At 44.6% G+C, this 18,271-nt stretch overlaps 1 protein-coding gene across 2 annotated transcripts in view; it reads right to left on the bottom strand.

Annotated features, from left to right (window-relative positions):
- The window catches only part of UGGT2 (UDP-glucose glycoprotein glucosyltransferase 2), a 1,472,699-nt gene that overhangs the window by 682,355 nt on the left and 772,073 nt on the right, over positions 1–18,271 (bottom strand). For both annotated transcript variants that reach the window (XM_085622547.1, XM_085622546.1), the window contains one exon: positions 3,753–3,851. In XM_085622547.1, the coding sequence (XP_085478673.1) occupies positions 3,753–3,851 (99 nt within the window). The remainder of the gene's footprint in view (positions 1–3,752; positions 3,852–18,271) is intronic.

An 18,271-nucleotide genomic window follows, 5' to 3' on the forward strand; every position in this document is an offset into this window, starting at 1 on the left:
AGCACTCCAATACCTGACAAGTCTGCACTATATAAAACTGTAAATACACAAAAAATAAGTGTTTTGCACACATCTGTCATTGGGCTATACTTGGGCTACATCTGGGTGATATTTGGGCTACATTTGGGCTCTTTTGTCTCTGGTGGCCATCCTGGGAGATTTATTTGTTATGATGTTTCCTAATTTCCTCATTTACTGCAGTCTCCTCAGTAGGAAATACTTTCAGTTTTTTATTTTGGTTCCATCAAGAAGGCATTCAGATGTGTCACACATTTGCCATAAATTCAGAATGTTAGCACTCTAGTTGCTCATTAGATCACTGTAGTAAAGCTACTGCTCACCAGGGAAGTCTGCTGCTGGTATTCAAAGTGCATGTTTCAGTCTGCATGTCAGAATTTTTTTATGAAATAGAAGAGGATTTGAGAAGTCAAAATGTGCCCTAATTTTTCTTTCTGCACTACTAATCTTAATTACTATGGCAAAATGAACCCCCTCATTTTGTTCCTTAGTAAATTTAATGTTTTAAGTGTTACCACTTTATTCCAATCAAGATGGCTTCAGGTGTGCCATACTTTTGGCATAAGTAAGACTGTTAGCGCTCTAGTTGTTCGTTAGAACACTTTGGGACATTCTGTCATTGTGCTATACTTGGGCTACATCTGGGTGATATTTGGGCTACATTTGGGCTCTTTTGTCTCTGGTGGCCATTTTGGGAGACTTATTTGTTATGAAGTTTCCTAATTTCCTCATTTACTACAGTCTACTCAGTAGGAAATACTTTCAGTTTTTTACTTTGATGCCATCAAGAAGGCATTCTGATGTGTCACACATTTGCCATTAATTCAGAATGTTAGCACTCTAGTTGCTTATTAGATCACTGTAGTAAAGCTACTGCTCACCAGGGAAGTCTGCTGCTGGTATTGAAAGTGCATGTTTCAGTCTGCATGTCAGAATTGTTTAATGAAATAGAAGAGGATTTGAGAAGTCACTCAAAATGTGCCCTAATTTTTCTTTCTTCAGCACTAATCATACTTTCTATGGCAAAATGAACCCCCTCATTTTGTTCCTTTCTAAATTAAATGTTTTAAGAGTTACCACTTTATTCCAATCAAGATGGCTTCAGGTGTGCAATATGTTTGTCATAAGTAGGACTGTTAGCGCTCTAGTTATTCTTTAGAACACTCTGGGAAGCTGCCGTAGAACACAAAGGAATCAACTGACAGTCTCTGCCCTTGTTGGATGTACATGTTTTACTGAGAATGTCAGACTTCATCCCCACATGACTGAGAAAGATAATGTGAATTTACAGAAAATATGCTCTCAGTTTAGCTTATAGATCACTTTCCAAACCTCTGTGGGAAAAGCATGAGAAAATATTTTTCTCTCAAACATGATTCATGATATCACAGCAAAAGGCTTTTTCACATGGTAAAATCACATAAGAACACACCACAATTCCTAAAATGAGTATGGTACCATCAACAAATGATTTATAATGTAACTAAAGTCTTAAAACCTTCTATTAACTGCAATGCTTTTTAATGAGGTGCTATCATGTATATTGGTCCCAAGATGGCTGCCAACACTTCTTGGATGAAGTACTGACAGCCAATCAGATCTCACGATGAGATGTGTGGTTAGGCTCCGCCCAGATATATCTATCTTTTTAACTCTAATTTTCTCAGGAACTACTGAACGGATTTACACCATTTAAGCAAAAGGCACGAGTCTGAACTGAGGACTACCTCTTTGCCAAATTTGGTGTAATTCCGTTCAGCAGTTCGGGCTGTAGCTGCGTCAACAGGTCCTATGGGAAAATGCATGGGGAAAACGCCTTTTGGGACCCCCCTTTTTTCTCGCCCCCCGCTTGACGAATCACCGTGAAATTTTCAGGCTAGGAGCGGACCAGAGCTGGCCAAAAGTTTGGAAAATTTCGCGAAGATTCGTCAATCGGCGCCAACGTTATTCCAAATAGAATGTTGCGGACTTCCTATGGAAAATAGGTCCTAACTATAACGACCTACTGGCGACTGCCAGTGGGTAAAAAAAAAAAGCAAAAAAAAAAAATATATATATATATATATCAAAGGGCCCTGATGAAGGCATCATACCCGAAAGAGTTATCACACACAGTAATAGCTTTCCCCACACCTCCATTCCAAAGCTGCCAGACGCATTTCAAGCAATGTGTTTGCTCTTCATCGGTGGCTCAAACAAAGACGCGGAGACAGCGGTGTTCAGTGGAAATGGCAATTTATTCAAAGTCCCGCCCAAATGGGCGCATGGCATCCTAGTAAGTGTAGTCCAGGGAATGGTTGCCCATACTTAATCAGATCCTTCATCAACCCCAGTGGGTACTGCGTACTCCGTGAAATAATCTCCCCAAGTGGGAACGTAAATACAATGTTTCTCCCCATGTGGGTGGAAGTGAGTCGGGAAGTAGCTGTCCTGTTCCCAATAGCATCCCGGCATTGAGGCCTCCTTCGCTCCACACAGTGCCCGCGATTGCGAGCACCTCGGATCAGCCTTGCAAGCGGCGGGACATCTTCGCGGCCGGTCTAGCCGCAAAATTATTCCAAATCAAAGGGTGCCCCGATGAAGACATCACACCCGAAGGATTTATCACACACCACTGCCAGGTGCTCGCAATCGCGGGCACTGTGTGGAGCGAAGGAGGCCTCAATGCCGGGATACTATTGGGAACAGGACAGCTACTTCCCGACTCCCTTCCACTCACACGGGGAGAAACATTGGATTTACGTTCCCACTTGGGTAGATTATTTCACGGAGTACGCGGTACCCACTGGGGTTGATGAAAGATTTGATTACGTTTGAGCAACCATTCTATGGACTACACTTACCAGGATGCCATGCGCGCATTTGGGCGGGACTTTGAATAAATTGCCATTTCCACTGAACACCGCTGTCTCCGTGTCTTTGTTTGAGCCACTGATGAAGAGCAAACACATTGCTTGAAACGCGTCTGGCGACTTTGGAATGGAGGTGTGGGGAAAGCTAATAATGTTGCTGCTGGCAGTGGTGTGTGATAACTCCTTCGGGTGTGATGTCTTCATCGGGGCACCCTTTGTTTTGGAATATATATATATATACACACATATATAAATGCCCATGCTTTCATGTACTGCACATTTTTCACATTTTGGAAAAAAAATCCAGCCTGCTTTTTATGTGGCTATTTTCATGGTTTCCTCCTGGGTAATCCAATTCCCTGAGTACCATTCGATATATAACAAGTGCCAAAAAAAGATGCAGATTTGCCTGTATAGCTTTTTTGTTTACACAAAATAAGTTGTGATGGCAAACGGGAGAAAAGCCCCAAACATAAAAAACTTAATCGCCATTAAAAGGGATGGGGGGGTGTGGGGGGTTGGAGGAAGCCACAGAAGCTACAGGGTTAAAGATGGTGGCCCTAGTCAATCATATGAGCTAAATAAGCGCATTCTTCTGCCATAGTTGCGAGCAACGACAACGGAGAAATACTTGCCCTTTCACTCGTTCACTCATTTTTAGTTATGTTTTGAAAGAATGCGTTTGTCTTCATTAATACTAATTACCTGAGCTGCTTTATCGGTTTTGACCTGAGGAGAAGTCAACTGCTTCTCAGAGTTAGCATAATTATTACAAGCTGCTTCTATTTAATCGACATTGTGCAACTGCGAAAAGAGAACAATCGCGCCAATTAGTGCTGCATAGCAACGGAACAACAAATTATAAAGATAAAAGCGAATTACCCTTTCTTGTGAGATATTTCATACTGTCGGCAATTACGGAGCTCTTGTCTTGTGCATCCAAGTAAGAGAATGTGGAGACGTCACTCACATCAATGGCAGCTGCAATGGGGATAAAAGCAAACACCCAACTTGTGAGCTCAAAGACAATTAGTCAATGCTTTTCAAAGCATTATCATGACAGGCAGAGATGGCCATTAACAGGTTATGTGCAATGTATGAAATACAATGTAGCGTTTTAAAGAGCCAAAGGTAATCTCAAGTGCTTTGTATAAGGTGACCAGATCTTGTGAGCCAAAAACCGGGGCATTTCGTAAAAATGGAGGAAGGACTACAATTTTACATCAGCGAAGTGGCAAAGCATAACAGCCCTTATCAACATAGAAACCAGAAGGGGCACCAAGTAAATAAATAAAATGTAATTTTTAAAACCAGCATCATACCGGTAATAAAAGTGTTTACTTATAACAGCTGCTAACCAGCCCTGCTTTGGAACACTAAAAAAGTGCCTCCCACTGTTTTCACTTGCCGGTCTCTTAAAACCAGGACATGAACCAAATATGCCGAAATCTGATGGGACAACTGATGGTAACAGGGACTGTCCCGGCAAATCCGGGATGCCTCGTCAACCTGGCTTCGTATCAACTCAAAACGTTTCTTCCTGTAGTAACTCAGCTACTTAGTGCCCATTACCAAATAGTAGGAAACAACAAGTTTCTCTTTGCCAGAAGAAGAGCGACAGAAAGCCAAGGGTTCAATCCTCCACTTTTTGAGAAAGTTTGAGAAGTCCTATGAGGTGACATCTATAGAGTGGCCACATGCCATGTACAACACCTCCTTCTACTCCATACTTTTGTATTTTGGGGCTTGTATGGGCTCACCACGCATGTCAGAATCTTTTCTGGGGCTACGAGCCAACATTTTTGCTGGACTTCTGGTAGGTGTCTGATCGAAGGAGCTGTTCAGAATTGAGAAGACATGGACTCAGGGGAAAGGCAAAACACCGTACTTGGTGCCTCCTAATGGTGTTGTCATGTTGTCTGCCTCAAGAGGGAGCAGATGATGCCTTCTAATATTTAAAAACATGTAACAGGAGAGCAGAGCCTCAAAATGTGCAGGGCTTAGGGACAAGAAGCGCGGTAAGGCCCTTCCCTTGTGAGGGTCCTGTGGGGTCACACTCAAAGCATAGAAACTGTTGCTGAAGAAGCCAGGAGAGGCTGATGGTGTCACATGGCAGCTCAGTGTAAGGAGACCCAAGGCTGTAAACCTCAATGTTAGCACCAGCATCAAAGAAGATCAAGGAAAAATCCTTAGAACAACCCACTAACGTTGTTCTGTTTAACGCTACTGCAGCAAAAGGTATAAGCGCACTTTACATCACACCAAATAAACTGTTACAAAAGAAACATCTATTTGAAAATTATTTGAAATATAATAATTTGAAAACGGAAAACATAAGAAATATTGAAATGGATAACGCTATGCACTGAACAGTACAGTGAGGGCAAATCGATGGTTATCACTGCATTTGGTTTGAATAAATGAATTAAGGATGTTTATTTTGGATAAATTACTCATATACCATAGCAATAAATACACATTAAAAGTCTCAATAAATACAAATTAATAGTCTCATTCATGTCAAAGTAAATTAGAAAGTAAAAATATCAATACAATAGTGTGATAGTAACAGTTCATAAGAACCTAATATACAATGAATTACTACATGTATATATATATATATATTTTTTTTTTAAATCGTTGTTTATGCTCTCTTAAATATGGAATTGGTAACACATTTAAAATTGATACGCTGCCCAGAAGGCATTTGTGGATGCTATGTTAAGACTGGTTATCCCAGCTCCCTGTGACAAAAGTAAGCAGGGTATAACCTAATTGTTGGTCTACTCTGTTATTCTGTTAATTCAAGCAGCAGATGCAAAACAACTGCGATATGTGGACATTTAATCTCAATCATAGACAAATTAGAAGGATTCTCTGGTTATCAACAAAAGAAATAATAATTAGCTATTCCACTCAGTTTTGTCTACTTAATGAACAAGTCGCTTACCTTTTGTAACGCTCTTTCTGGTAGAGACTACCTAGCCAAAGATTCCTCGCCTTTTGAAAATGTCCCAAGTGTCAGAATGCATTTGGAAACATCTTAACAGGACCTCTGTATGCTGAAAAGTAAAGTAGTGAGGCTCTGCACTGAAGTATTTCCGCTCTGGAATGACATAAAGGACCTATATAGGTATCACTCACACGCTGACGTCAGTTGCTTTCAAAATTGTCCGAGCCACAAGACGCAAAGCCTTAAAGGCAATTTGGTACACCGAGGCAAGGTTCCTAGACTTAGGATCTTATTAATGGATAGAGTACAATCACAGAACGGGGAGGATGGCAGGGTTGTGAGCAACCTTCAGCTAGGCAGAGTCTCTACAAAGCGTTACCAAAGGTAAGTAGCTCATTCTTCTGATAGACACTTCTAGCTGCAGACTTCTCACCTTTTGAATAGTAGCCAAAGCAATACCTATTTGTAGGGGGGTCTGTGAATAGAAAAACCAGAAAGTCCTGTAGGACCGTATGGGTAAAATGCTTGTTTCTTCAAAACTGACTGTCCAGGCAATAGTGCTCTGTGAATGAATGGAGGGATGCCCGCATAGATGGCTGGCAAATATTTAGGACAGTAACCCTGTGTGCCAATGTTAGAAATGGGGGTCTGTAGTTGGCAGAGGTTTGCACCTTCTCCAAGTAGGGAACCTTACATCTAGTCAGGATAAGGGAGTTACGCACTTTAGATAATCCCTGCTCACCCCCTTGGTAGCTTGGCACAACCAGACAGGCTTATATCAATGGCAATGTGTAAAGTATTTGCAACCAGACACACAGTAACACAGTGAAAAAACAACTACAAATGGACACCACCCCAGTTTAGAAAAATAAAGTATCTTTATCTAAACCAAACAAGACCAAAACGACGACAATCCAACATAAACAATAAAAAATATGATTTTTAAAAGGTTTCATGCAATTCTGTCCATAGAAAACTATAGATGTGTGACTTTTACACAAAGTACCTCAAGTGCATCAAAATTCACAAGGCCAGCCGCAGAGAATGGAAAAAACATAGACATGCCAGTTCCTGAGTCCTTGCGGAGGTGATGCAACAGTTCTGCTGCACACAGAAGTGATGCGTTGAATCCGGACTGTAGAGGGAAGTGATGCTTCGATTCTAAGATGGTTCTGGTCTGCGAAGGATGCGTCGGAAAACTTGCCGGTCCCAGGATGCTTGTTTCCGGTCCAGGGAAGACCTGGTTTGGCAGTTCACGCTGGATTGTTCCCATGGGAAACAGGGTAAAGACTGATTTGCATATGGCTGGGTCTGAACTGGGGTGGCGAAGTGAGCTAAAGAACGATGATGGGTTCAACCCAGATCTGTGACTAAGGGGGAGTGTCTGAAAAGCTTCAGTGCTCCATCCATCATCTCCTTGTGTTTGCTTTGTTTACCCTAATTTGGCAGGGTATGCCCAGATGTGGGTCTTTTGCTCACTTTGCCACTGGATTCAAGCTAGCCTGGCTGATGAGGGATGTTACCCCGAAACCGGTCCCAGGATGCTTTTTTCCGGTCCAGGGAAGACCTGGTTTGGCAGTTCAGGCTGGACTGTTCCCACGAGGAATAGGGCCAAGATTGATTTGCATATGGCTGGGTCTGAACTGGGGTGGCGAAGTGAGCTAAAGAACGATGATGAATTCAACCCATCTCTGTGACTGGGGGTGAGTGTCTGAAAAGTTTCCACGCTCCGTCCATCATCTTCTTGTGTTTGCTTTGTTTGCCCTAAGTTGGCAGGGTATGCCCAGACTTGGGTCCCTTGCTCACTTTGCTACTAGATTGAAGCTAGCCTGGCTGATGAGGGTTGTTACCCCGAAACCAGTCCTAGAATGCTTGTTTTCGGTCCAGGGAAGACCTAGCTTGGAAGTTTGGGCTGGACCGATCTAAAGAGCGATGATGGATTCAACCCAGATCTGAGACTGGGGGTGAGTGTCTGAAAAGTCTCAGGGCTCTGTCCATCATCTCCTTGTGTTTGCATCGGAAAAACAGACGCTAGAAGGGTGATACGTCAAATGTTTCTTGGTTTCTTCATGCTTTTTCAGCTCCCAGAAACAGGCACAACCTTCAGAGACCCAGAACTTGAACAGGCACCTCCTGTCGGGTCAGAACTCCCAGCAGTGGGGTTCAAGGTCGGTGGTTTTGAAGTCTTTGTGTCCTTGAGACTTCAGAACAGGAGGAAGTCAAACACAAGCCCTTGGAGATTCTTCTCAAGCAGGTTCACAGCAAAGTTCCAATATTTGTCCTCTCCTTAGCAGAAGCAGCAACTGCAGGCCAACCCAGCAAAGCAACTCACAGCAAACGTGTAGTACTCTTCCTTACAGCTCTTCAGCTCTTCTCCTCGGTAGAGGTTCCTCTTGATTCCAAAAGTGATCTAAAGTTCTGGGGTTCCAGGTCTAATATTTATACCCCATTTTGTCATTGAAGTCTTTGTTGCAAGAGTCTCTGACTCAGTAAAAACAGTTCTGTCCTCCCTGATCCAGCTTCAGTACAGGAGGTGGAGACTGCATTGTGCAGAGCAGACACAGCCTATTCAGGTGCTCCTCCCATCACTCTAAATTCAGAAAGGTCTATTCGGCCTGGCTAGGAGTCAACCAGGAAAGGCAGGGCATACCTCAACTCCCCTTGTGACTATCTAGTGTGAATGCACATCCACAGCTCCTGTCACTCCTAAATCATACGGTGAATACACAAACAAGCAGAGGCACACAGGATGTTTAAACATGAAAATGCCCACGTTCTAAAAGTGGCATTTTCAAACACATAATTTAAAAACCACCTTTACTAAAAGATGTGTTATTAAATTCTGAGTTCGGAGAGCCTAAACTTAAATTCTCGATCTTGTCCCAATTGAAAGTTACACATGTAGAATGTTACAGTGCAGCTCCAATGATAGCCTATGGGACAGACAGCCTTTCAATCATGAAAAAGAAAATACACAGTATTTCACAATCAGGACATGTAAAACACATCAGTACATATCCTACCTTTCACATACACTGCACCGTGCCCATGGTGGTACCTTGGACCTAACTTAAGGGTGCCTTACCTGTAAGAAAGGAGAAGGTTTGGGCCTGGCAAGTGAGTGCACTTGCCAGGTCAACATGGCAGTTTACAACTGCACACGCAGAACCTGCTGTGACAGGTATGAGATGCATAGACAGGGCTACTCATATGGGTGGCACAACCAATGCTGCAAGCTCACTTGTAGCATTTGATTTACGGGCCGTGGCACACTCAGTGCACTTTATTAGTGACTTACCAATGATTAATAACCAATCATAATCACAATTTACACAGAGAGCATATGCACTTTAGCACTGATCAGCAGTGGTAAAGTGCCCTGAGTCCTATTTCCAACAAAAACAGGGTCAGAAAAATAAGAGGTAAAAGGCAAAAAGTTTTGAGATAAATCTGCAAAAAGGGCCGGGTCTAAAAGCGAGCAAATAAGTGGAATCTTTAGCCCTGGTAGAATGAGCATGCAGTCCATCTAGAGGCTGCTTTTTAGCCAAGCTAGCCCGGCTGATGAGGGGTAATACCCTGAAACAGGTCCCAGGATGCTTGTTTCTGGTCCAGAGAGGACCTGGCCTGGCAGTTCGGGCTGGACTGTTCCCTTGGGTAGCAGGGTCAAGACTGATTTGCATATGGCTGGGTCCAAACTGGAATGGCGTAGTGAGCAAAAAACACATGAATTTAACCCAGATCCGTAATTTGGGGTGAATGTTTGTTTTGTTCAGCATTCTGTCCATTATCTGTTTGCGTTTGTTTCTCTAAGTTTGGAGGGTTTGCCCAGAAGTGAGTCCAGTGCTCGCTATACCACAAGATTCAAGCTAGCCTGGCTGATGAGGGGTGATACCCCAAAACTGATCATAGGATTCTTGTTTCTGGTCCAAGAAGGACCTGGCCTGGCAGTTCGGGCTGGAATGTTCCAATGGAGAGCAGGGTCAAGACTGATTTGCATATGGCTGTGTCCAAACTGGACCTGTGTGGCAAGCAAAAAAAAAGATGGATTTAATCCAGAACTGTGACTGGGAAGTAAATGTTTGATTTGTTCAGCATTCCATCCATCATGTGTTCTTTTTGCATTAGTCAATGTGTAGCAGATCTTAATGCAGAACACGATCTAGCGGGACGTGATTCTCTTCTGAATAAACTTACCGTTTTACACTCCACAAGAGCTGATTATCCACATGATGGTCTTTGGTTTGATCTATGTAGAAGCTCAGCGCTCTTGGGCCAAGAAATGGAGCCGCTCCTCTTCCTTAGATGGGTAAGGCAAAGCATAAAATGCCAGTAAGGTGATGGTTTAACCGGTGTGGAACAGTGTCACAACTTTCAGCAGGAAGGATGCCCGAATTCGCAGAACCGGTTTGTCTGGGAAGAAGGAAGTGTATGGTGAACTGACACAAAGATAATGAAGCTCATTCTCACGCCATGCTGAGGTGATGGCGATGAGGAACACTATCTTAATAGTAAGGAGCCGTAAATGACAAATGTGAAATGGCTCAAATGAAGTGCATATCAGAAATTCAGGACCAGATTAAGGACCCAATGGGGCATGACAAAGTGAAAAGGGATTCACAGAAGAGATCTTTGGTCCATCTCTGGGTGTAATTGCCATTCGTGATCCGCTAGCCGCTGACGGCTGAGTTCATACACCCTGGCGTTCTATGATCCTGACAGATGGTTCACCACCAGGGAAGGTCCTTGAAGGTTCTGCCATTTCATGAGGCGCCAGACCTTCTGGCACAAGGTTTGAAAGCCTACCCCACCCTGTCTGTTATAGTACCATGTGTTGGTGGTGTTGTCCATAAGTACCTGTACCAGATTTCCCTTGATGGACAGAAGAAAGGCTTTCAATGCCTAACGGATGGTCCCTAGCTCCAAAAGGTTGACGTTGAGCCAGGACTCTGCAACATACCAGGCCTATGATCTCCAGTTCTCCTAGATAGGACCTTAAACCAAAAGCAATGCATTAGCCCCCACTCTCAGTTCTGGGTGGGAAATGGAGACCCAATATCAGTCCTGCATCCAGCACTAGCGACGTTTCCCAATCACCTCTGAAATCTGAATTTGGTTAGAGACGGCCACTTGATGTTGGGCCCACTGAGACTTCAGATCCCACTGCAAACCTCACATATGCTATGTGGCTTGCTCAACTAGTAGGGTACAGCAGGCCATCAGTCCCAGCAGCCTCAGAGTTGCCCTCACGGAAATCCAGGACAAGGGCTGTAAGATTGGGATCATAGCTTAAACGCCCTGGACTCTCTTTCCCAGGGTAAAGGCACGAAAGCAAATTGCCGAGGTAGGATGGAAAGGCCTAGAGAGCAAAAGGTAGCCCCACTTTTCTTAAAAAGCTTGAGAGCAGAATCAGCTTTGTACCCCAATAGGCGTCAAAGGGCATGTCCTTCAAGGAGGACTGGAAATCGCTGGAGAACTTAGTCGATCACAGGCACGCACGGCAGCAAATGGCATCGCCAGTGTTTATGACCTGCCTAGTGTTCAAATGACAATGAATCACAAACTTGGCTGCATCACAAACATCTTGAATTACCTGAGAGAGCACACGGCGAAGGTCTTCGGACACACCAAGGAGGACTTGTGCCACTGAATCCCAAAGGGCGTGGAAGTAGCGTCAAAACAAACAGCTGACATTAATAGAGTGGAGGGCCAAGCTGGTGGAACGCAGAATGTTTCCACTCATTTAGATTCCCTATCAGGGGGAGTGGTGGGAAATGTGTTGGCATTAGAGCAGCTGGTGGGAGCCTGCACCACCAGGCTTTTGGGTAAGGTGAGCTACGAAAGAAAAGCTGGGTTACCTGAACTTGGGGGATGGCGCCTAGCAATTTGTCAATTGACTAGTGGCCCGGAGCATGGTTAAGGCCAAGCCTCCAATAAGATATCCGTCAGCACTTTCCTGAAAGGAAGAAGAGGCTTCAAAGATGTCGCAACTGATCGAAGGACCTCAGTCAAAACATTCATCTCCAAGGTGAAGAGCTGGTGGTAAAGAACTTCAGCTACCCTACCAGGTCTGGTTCTAGGTGTTTTGCTGCCCTAGGCGAGAATTGAAAAATGCCGCCCCCTCTCTTTTGCTTTATTTGCAATTTGGACCAGTGTGTCATTGTGTGTGCGCGTGTGTGGGCTTCGGTGTCTGGAAAAGAGTTTGTGTATGTGTGGGGTGTGCGTGTGTTTTACGGGTGTGTCTGTGTGAATGTGTGCTTAGGTGTCTACAGAAAGGTTGTGTGTGTGTGATTTGCTTAGGTGTCTCTGTGGTGAGTCGTGTGTGCTTGGATGTCTATAGGGAGTTTGTGTGTGGTTGCGTTTGAATGCGTGTGTTTAGATAGGGAGATCATGTGTGTGTGTTTGGGTGTCTATAGAGGGCCTCTGAACCCCGGCGCCAATGTTCCTGCTGCACTAATGGAGGCTACGGCTCTGGTCGGTGGATCCGATTAACGAAGGAACTGAGATTAGAGAAGGTTTAAACCTGGATCATCGCTCTGGGCCCACAGCAATAGAGTACTGTTGCTGCAGTACCTGGCTTCACACTAGCTACATTAGGGACAATTTGATGCACAAGTATGCACACACACCTCCGCACCAGTCAGACGCGTGTACATTCACAACTACAGATACAACCACATATACACACATTAACACACACGGGCCACCTGTGAGAGAATTAAACCATGTCAATGTCCTGAAGAATAGACTCAGGGAGCCACTCTAACACGGGTTATATAGTAAGTTGTGATCCAAACAAATGGGCACCAGGGGCATAACGCAGGCCCCTCCAAGCGGGGGAGGGGGCACAGTTGAGGGAGGGGGCTCGACCTCCTTGGGTCCCCTTTAGAGACAACACCAATGAATATCTGTGAGATATGGGAATCTCGGTGCAGTGGCCCTTCACCACATTCTTCAGGGGGAGACATTGTTTTGCATTACGCCACGGGGCTATATCTAAGCATATATCCTCCAGCCAAGGTTTATTCTGATAAGGTGTTGTTAGACCTGGCACATTGGCGTGAGTCACCCTTCCATTTTTTCGTTGTGCCTCACGTATTTTTGCTGGTGTAAGCTGCTCAGGGCACTGTGCCACTGCTGTCCAGTGCCACAATGCAAGTGCTCCCTATTGTAAATTAATGTAGCATTTGTGATCCCATGATTGGTTGGTTTGGTTTACCTGTCAGACCCTAGTACCATGCACCAGGAGTGCCCAGGGCTTGTAATTCAAACACTGCTGGTGGGCTTGCAGCACTGGTTGTGCCACCCACAGAAGCAGCCTGTAAACATGTGTCTAAGGTCTGCCATTGCAGAGCCTGCGTGCAGTCTGGTACTGTCATGCCGACTGGGCAAGTGCACCCACATGCCAGTCCCTAAACCTTCCCTTTCCTCCATATCAGACACCCCTATGGGAGGACCACGGGCAGGGTGCATTGTAAGGATAAGGTAGGACATGCCCTGGTGTGTGAGGCATGTTCCAATAGTGAATTACAGCCATTTTCGTTTTTCACTATTGCAAGGCTATCTGTTCTCCATAGGCCATAATGGGCAGTTTGGTTATTACATTTTATAATCCTAACTGACTCAGAGAACATGGTAGAAATTCGAATTTAGTATGCCTGAACTCAGGATGATAAAATACATCTTTTAGTAAAGTTGGTTTTAACATTCTGTGTTTGAAAATGCCACTTTTAGAAAGTAACAACTCTCGCAAAGGGCACTTTTCTCTTGCGCCCAACTGTCGCACTGCAAAAAAGGAAATCCTTCCTGAAACACTTCCTCCAAAATTGCGTAATTTTAACCAGTTTGTCCATCATAATCCAAAACCTTATGTCATAGGTCTTCCTCTTTACTACATCACCACGGAGACAGCATGTTTGCGCTATGATTCTTTATTCAACATTTTCAAGTGCCAAACGTTGCCAATCGGAAACCAGCGTGTATATTAGATGGACGCGCAGGGATCCCGATGCGGCTGAGACGAAGCTCGGGACGCGAGTGTTTTGCAGTGAGACGTACGGGTGGGGAATGATGCAGGAATGGGTACATTTATATATATGGCGATTATGTACCTAGGTGTGAGCTGTGGCCAGTGATTCGGTGTAGAACATTGCTTTGGGATAGAGTGTCCGATAAGATGCTCTGGGACAGTGTCAGACAGTGTAATTTGTACGATTACATCCCTAAATAGATATGGGACATGAAGTTGAGATCGGCTTAAATACTTCTAGCCTCTATGACTGATGAACAATGGGGATGTTAAAATGTGAAACGCTCCCCGTGCCATTGATTGTTTTATATGTTCTTTGACACATTTGTTAAATGGTTGGTTTCTGATTCGAGTCAATTTCTCCACAGAATGCCCAAAGTACAAGAGGGCTTGTGAAATACAGGATCACTGCAAAATTCACAGTGCCTGTTTGACACGCTGTTGAGCTGGTATTAAAAACCTTGGCTGACAACGGGTAACGATAACCTAAGTGGTTGTTTTTTACACATGTATGAATGGAAGAGTATTGACCATGAGAGATTCTGTTTTGCCGCTCAGTGCATAATGGCAAGAACCCCCCTTTTCTTCTGTTTTTTGCAGTCACAAATAGTTCATTGCAAGTGTGCTGATAAGGTGAATGAAGTCCTGTTGCCCTGAAGAAATTGCCGTAAGAGTAAGGCAATGAAACATGTCGGCTTACTGGCTTTCTGTCTGTTAAAATACAGCACTTTTTATCTTTGAATTGACCCATGAGCTAAGAATAAAATTTTAATTCGGGACTATGGTGTGTGATGTTCACATATTTTCACCTTTTTGATTATTATTATTTTTTTCTGGTAGATTTACCCAGTTTTTTTGAGCAAGGTAGTAACCTATGATGAGAAACGTGGCAGTACTGGTGATGATCTAACCAGTGTCAGCCCGCTGTGGTGTTGCGCACGTGAGGTGCTACTTTGCTCTGCACATATTTTCTCACTGATATTCACGGTGTGGGTTGTATATCCCTGTGATTAAACTGGTTTTTTTCACATATTGATTTTTTTTAACAGAGTGACTGCTACATTGGTCCAGGATTCTTGCAATTTTTAAATCAGTACAGACTCTGGTAAATTGGGAACCCACCTCACAAGTCTAGATGGTGGGGGGTGATTTTGAAGAGGTTAATTTGATACTTCTCAATTCCTTCTTTACACAGTGTACAAAGTAGTTCTGTACTAAATAGATTGGGTCTTTTTTGTTGGAAAATATAAATAGTGGGACCCTGATCCCAAGAACTTAGATCACTTTGGGAAAACAAGAAGAACCTCTGCTGTGGGAGGAACCAGAAGAAGCTGAGGAGGAAACTATCCCTGAAACTGGGGGATTGGCCTGCAGTGGTTGCCTTACTGCCAAAGAGAGGAGAAAGGAACTTTGTGTGTACTTTTGCTCAACTTGTGAAGGATCACCAAGGGCTTGGAAAAGAGCTTGCCTCCTGCTGAAGTCTCAGGAACAACAGACTTCACCCCCCAGCTCCCCAGAGTTCTTTGGAAGTGCCTGCTGCTGTTGTTGGGCCTTCTGAGGGACTGCGTGTCGCAAGGAGCTGGAAGCGCGACTCAAGAAGGAGAAGCGTGCCGCCGTCGGAGCTTTTGTCGTCGCATCTCGTAAAGTGTGTCACCGCTGCAGCATTGCATTGAGCGGAAGCGTCTCGCATCATCCAGGAAGTGTCTCACAACGCCGAAGAAGCGTGTCGCCATCGCAGCCATCGTAGCGGACGCATTGCACCGCATCAAGAGAAGAGTCTCGCATCGAGGAAGAAGCTTGTCGCCATAGCAGCCATCGTAGTTGTCACATTGCACCGCATCAAGAAAAGCGCCTCGCATCCACGGAGAAGCGTGCCGCCGTCGGAGCTGCTGTCGTCGCATCGCGTAAAGGGGTGTCGCCGCTGCAACATCGCATTGAGCCGAAGCGTCTCACAAACGTCGGAAATAAAGTGTCGCTGGCAAGGCCGCTGTCGTCGCATCACGTAAAGGGTGTCGCCGCTGCAGGTGACGCATCGAGTCGAGTCTTCTCGCAACATCGGAGAAGCGTGCTGCATCTGGAAGATCTTCACGTCTTTATTTCTTTGCACCAAAAACTTCATCGCATCAACATCGTTGCAACACTTTAGTTGCCCTGCGTGTCGCATCTAAAAGGTACATTGACTTAAAGTGTCGCATTTAAGAACTTAAGAGAACTAAGCAAACTTCTACCATCTAAAGTAACAGTATTGTGTGTTTTTGTCGTTTAATGGTCTTGTGGTAAATCTATATAAAGAATACTTATTTTTGATATAAAACCTGTGTGGTGTCCATCTGTAGTGTTGTCACTTGGTTACTGTATGTGTTCACAAATGCTTTACACACTGCCTCTGAGATAAGCCTGTCTGCTCGTGCCAAGCTACCAAGGGGGTGAGCAGGGGTTATTTTAGGAGTGTACCCCCTTACCCTGACTAGAGGAGAGGGTCCCTATTTGTCACAAGTGTATACCTGTGCCAACTAGAGACCCCCAAGTCTAACAGGTGTCATTTATATTAAGAAAAGTTTTGACTAGTGCCCCCCCCAACCACAGGCACAGACGGGCTAAGTATTCCTAAACACAGGCTAAAGCCTGGGCGCGGGTCTATAGGCACAGACTTAGCTTGTAGGTGCAAAAACAAGCTAAGTAGAGTAGACACCCCCAAACAGAGAAAGCGAATGAATTATCCCACACCAAAGGCGAAGTACGAGTATCTATTACTCTCCACAAGAAACTCTAGCCACACACCCCTAAGTCTGAATTTATATCATTCACACCTATGAACTGTTTATAAACGATGGGGAGCACCATCATCCTGCATTTCCTCTCCTCTGTATGCTATTCAAATGTTACATTACGTCACAACTTTGCCGTACAGAGATAACCAATCCAATCCAAACAAGCTTTATTCAACATGTAGTCATAAAAGCACATTACAAAAATTATCCCATAAATATACATCAAAATTTCATTCACAGATTATAAAGCAATCCTGTTTGGGGAAGATAAGTTGAATATTGGTCGCATATAGCATTTTCAATAGAGAAAAACCTTATCATAAAAAAACTCCATATTTACAAATGATAAAACTTGCACAAAATTCTGATTCGTAGGAACCCAGTAAGAACAGCTTCATCTTTGGTGGTTTAGGCCCGAGCTAAAGAAAATCTGGATGAATTTGGATGGTTGGGACACATTTACAATACTTGTTCAACATACTGACTAATCACAGATTACATAAGCATTGCACACAGGTATTGATTTCAGCCTTATTGCCCACATTCACCCCAGATATTTTGCAACAGCTTTTGAGATGGTAGATGAAGTACTAGTGCGTAAAATCCTTGCATCTTCCGCACTCCTTCTAGTACCTAGCAATTTACATATGGGACTCAGTTAATCCCGGCGAGAGATAACATAACATCTCTTCTCATCCGCTGAGTGCTTATGCACCAACGTTTCGCACAGCCATTAGTTTTTTTCATGAGCTGCACTTCCTCTATGTAATTCGTTAGTCATCGCCTTTCAGCGGAGCATGCTATGCACGTAACATCCCTCGCGCCCCATGGATGCCGTTCATGAGCTGGGTGCCACAGAAGTTGGTGAGCTTATTTTCCCAGGGGGAGAACAAGACAGGCAGCAGTCTCCAAATGCAGAGTCCCCAGTCTAACCTCCACCCAGCGCTAGATCACGTCCCTCGCCTGACACCCCCACCATCTCCATGCGAGCCGCTTACCTTAGGCATCCCCTCCGCTGGTCAGCATTGCAATGGCTTAACCGGAGCCCAAAACATTCTCAAAAAACATCTTGTCTGGCTGCGCCATGATCGTTCCGGGTCTTCCCTTAACAAGGGTACTTAGTTAAAAAATACACTTATAAACTACCTGGCTCTTGGCCGACCCGGATCGCACCGCGGCCTCCCCCGGGACCTGCTGGGCCTCAGACGGGAACTCTCTGCCTCCACCGGCCGCGCATGCATGGCCCCCGCCCATGGCGCCCGAACGTGACTTAATGTCAGGTCAAGTTGTAGAAGGAGCAAGGCGTTACCCAATGCACTTTCGAGGTCGAAGGCCGTTCCGATTCCTAAACTCATGTTTTTTGCCGCCCCCTCCTTTTGCCACCCTAGGCGGTTGCCTAGTCTTGCCTAATGGTAGAAGTGGCCCTGCACATCACCACTATGTTGGAAGCAGATTTGTAGGTGACTGGTCCAGGGGAAAAAAAAGACTATCTTTAAGTCCTTGTAGCAGCTGTCATCCTTGTAGGATTGAGCGAACTGAGCTCCCGGGTCAAAGTCATTATCCGATTCGGTTCTAAAAAAGGGAATGCAGAGAGTGTTGCCAATCTTGTGCCTATTCAAGTGGAGGAAGCGATGCCCCGGGGGATTTGAAC

Source organism: Triturus cristatus, chromosome 8 (assembly GCF_964204655.1).
Source record: "Triturus cristatus chromosome 8, aTriCri1.1, whole genome shotgun sequence".
Classification (NCBI taxonomy): domain Eukaryota; kingdom Metazoa; phylum Chordata; class Amphibia; order Caudata; family Salamandridae; genus Triturus; species Triturus cristatus.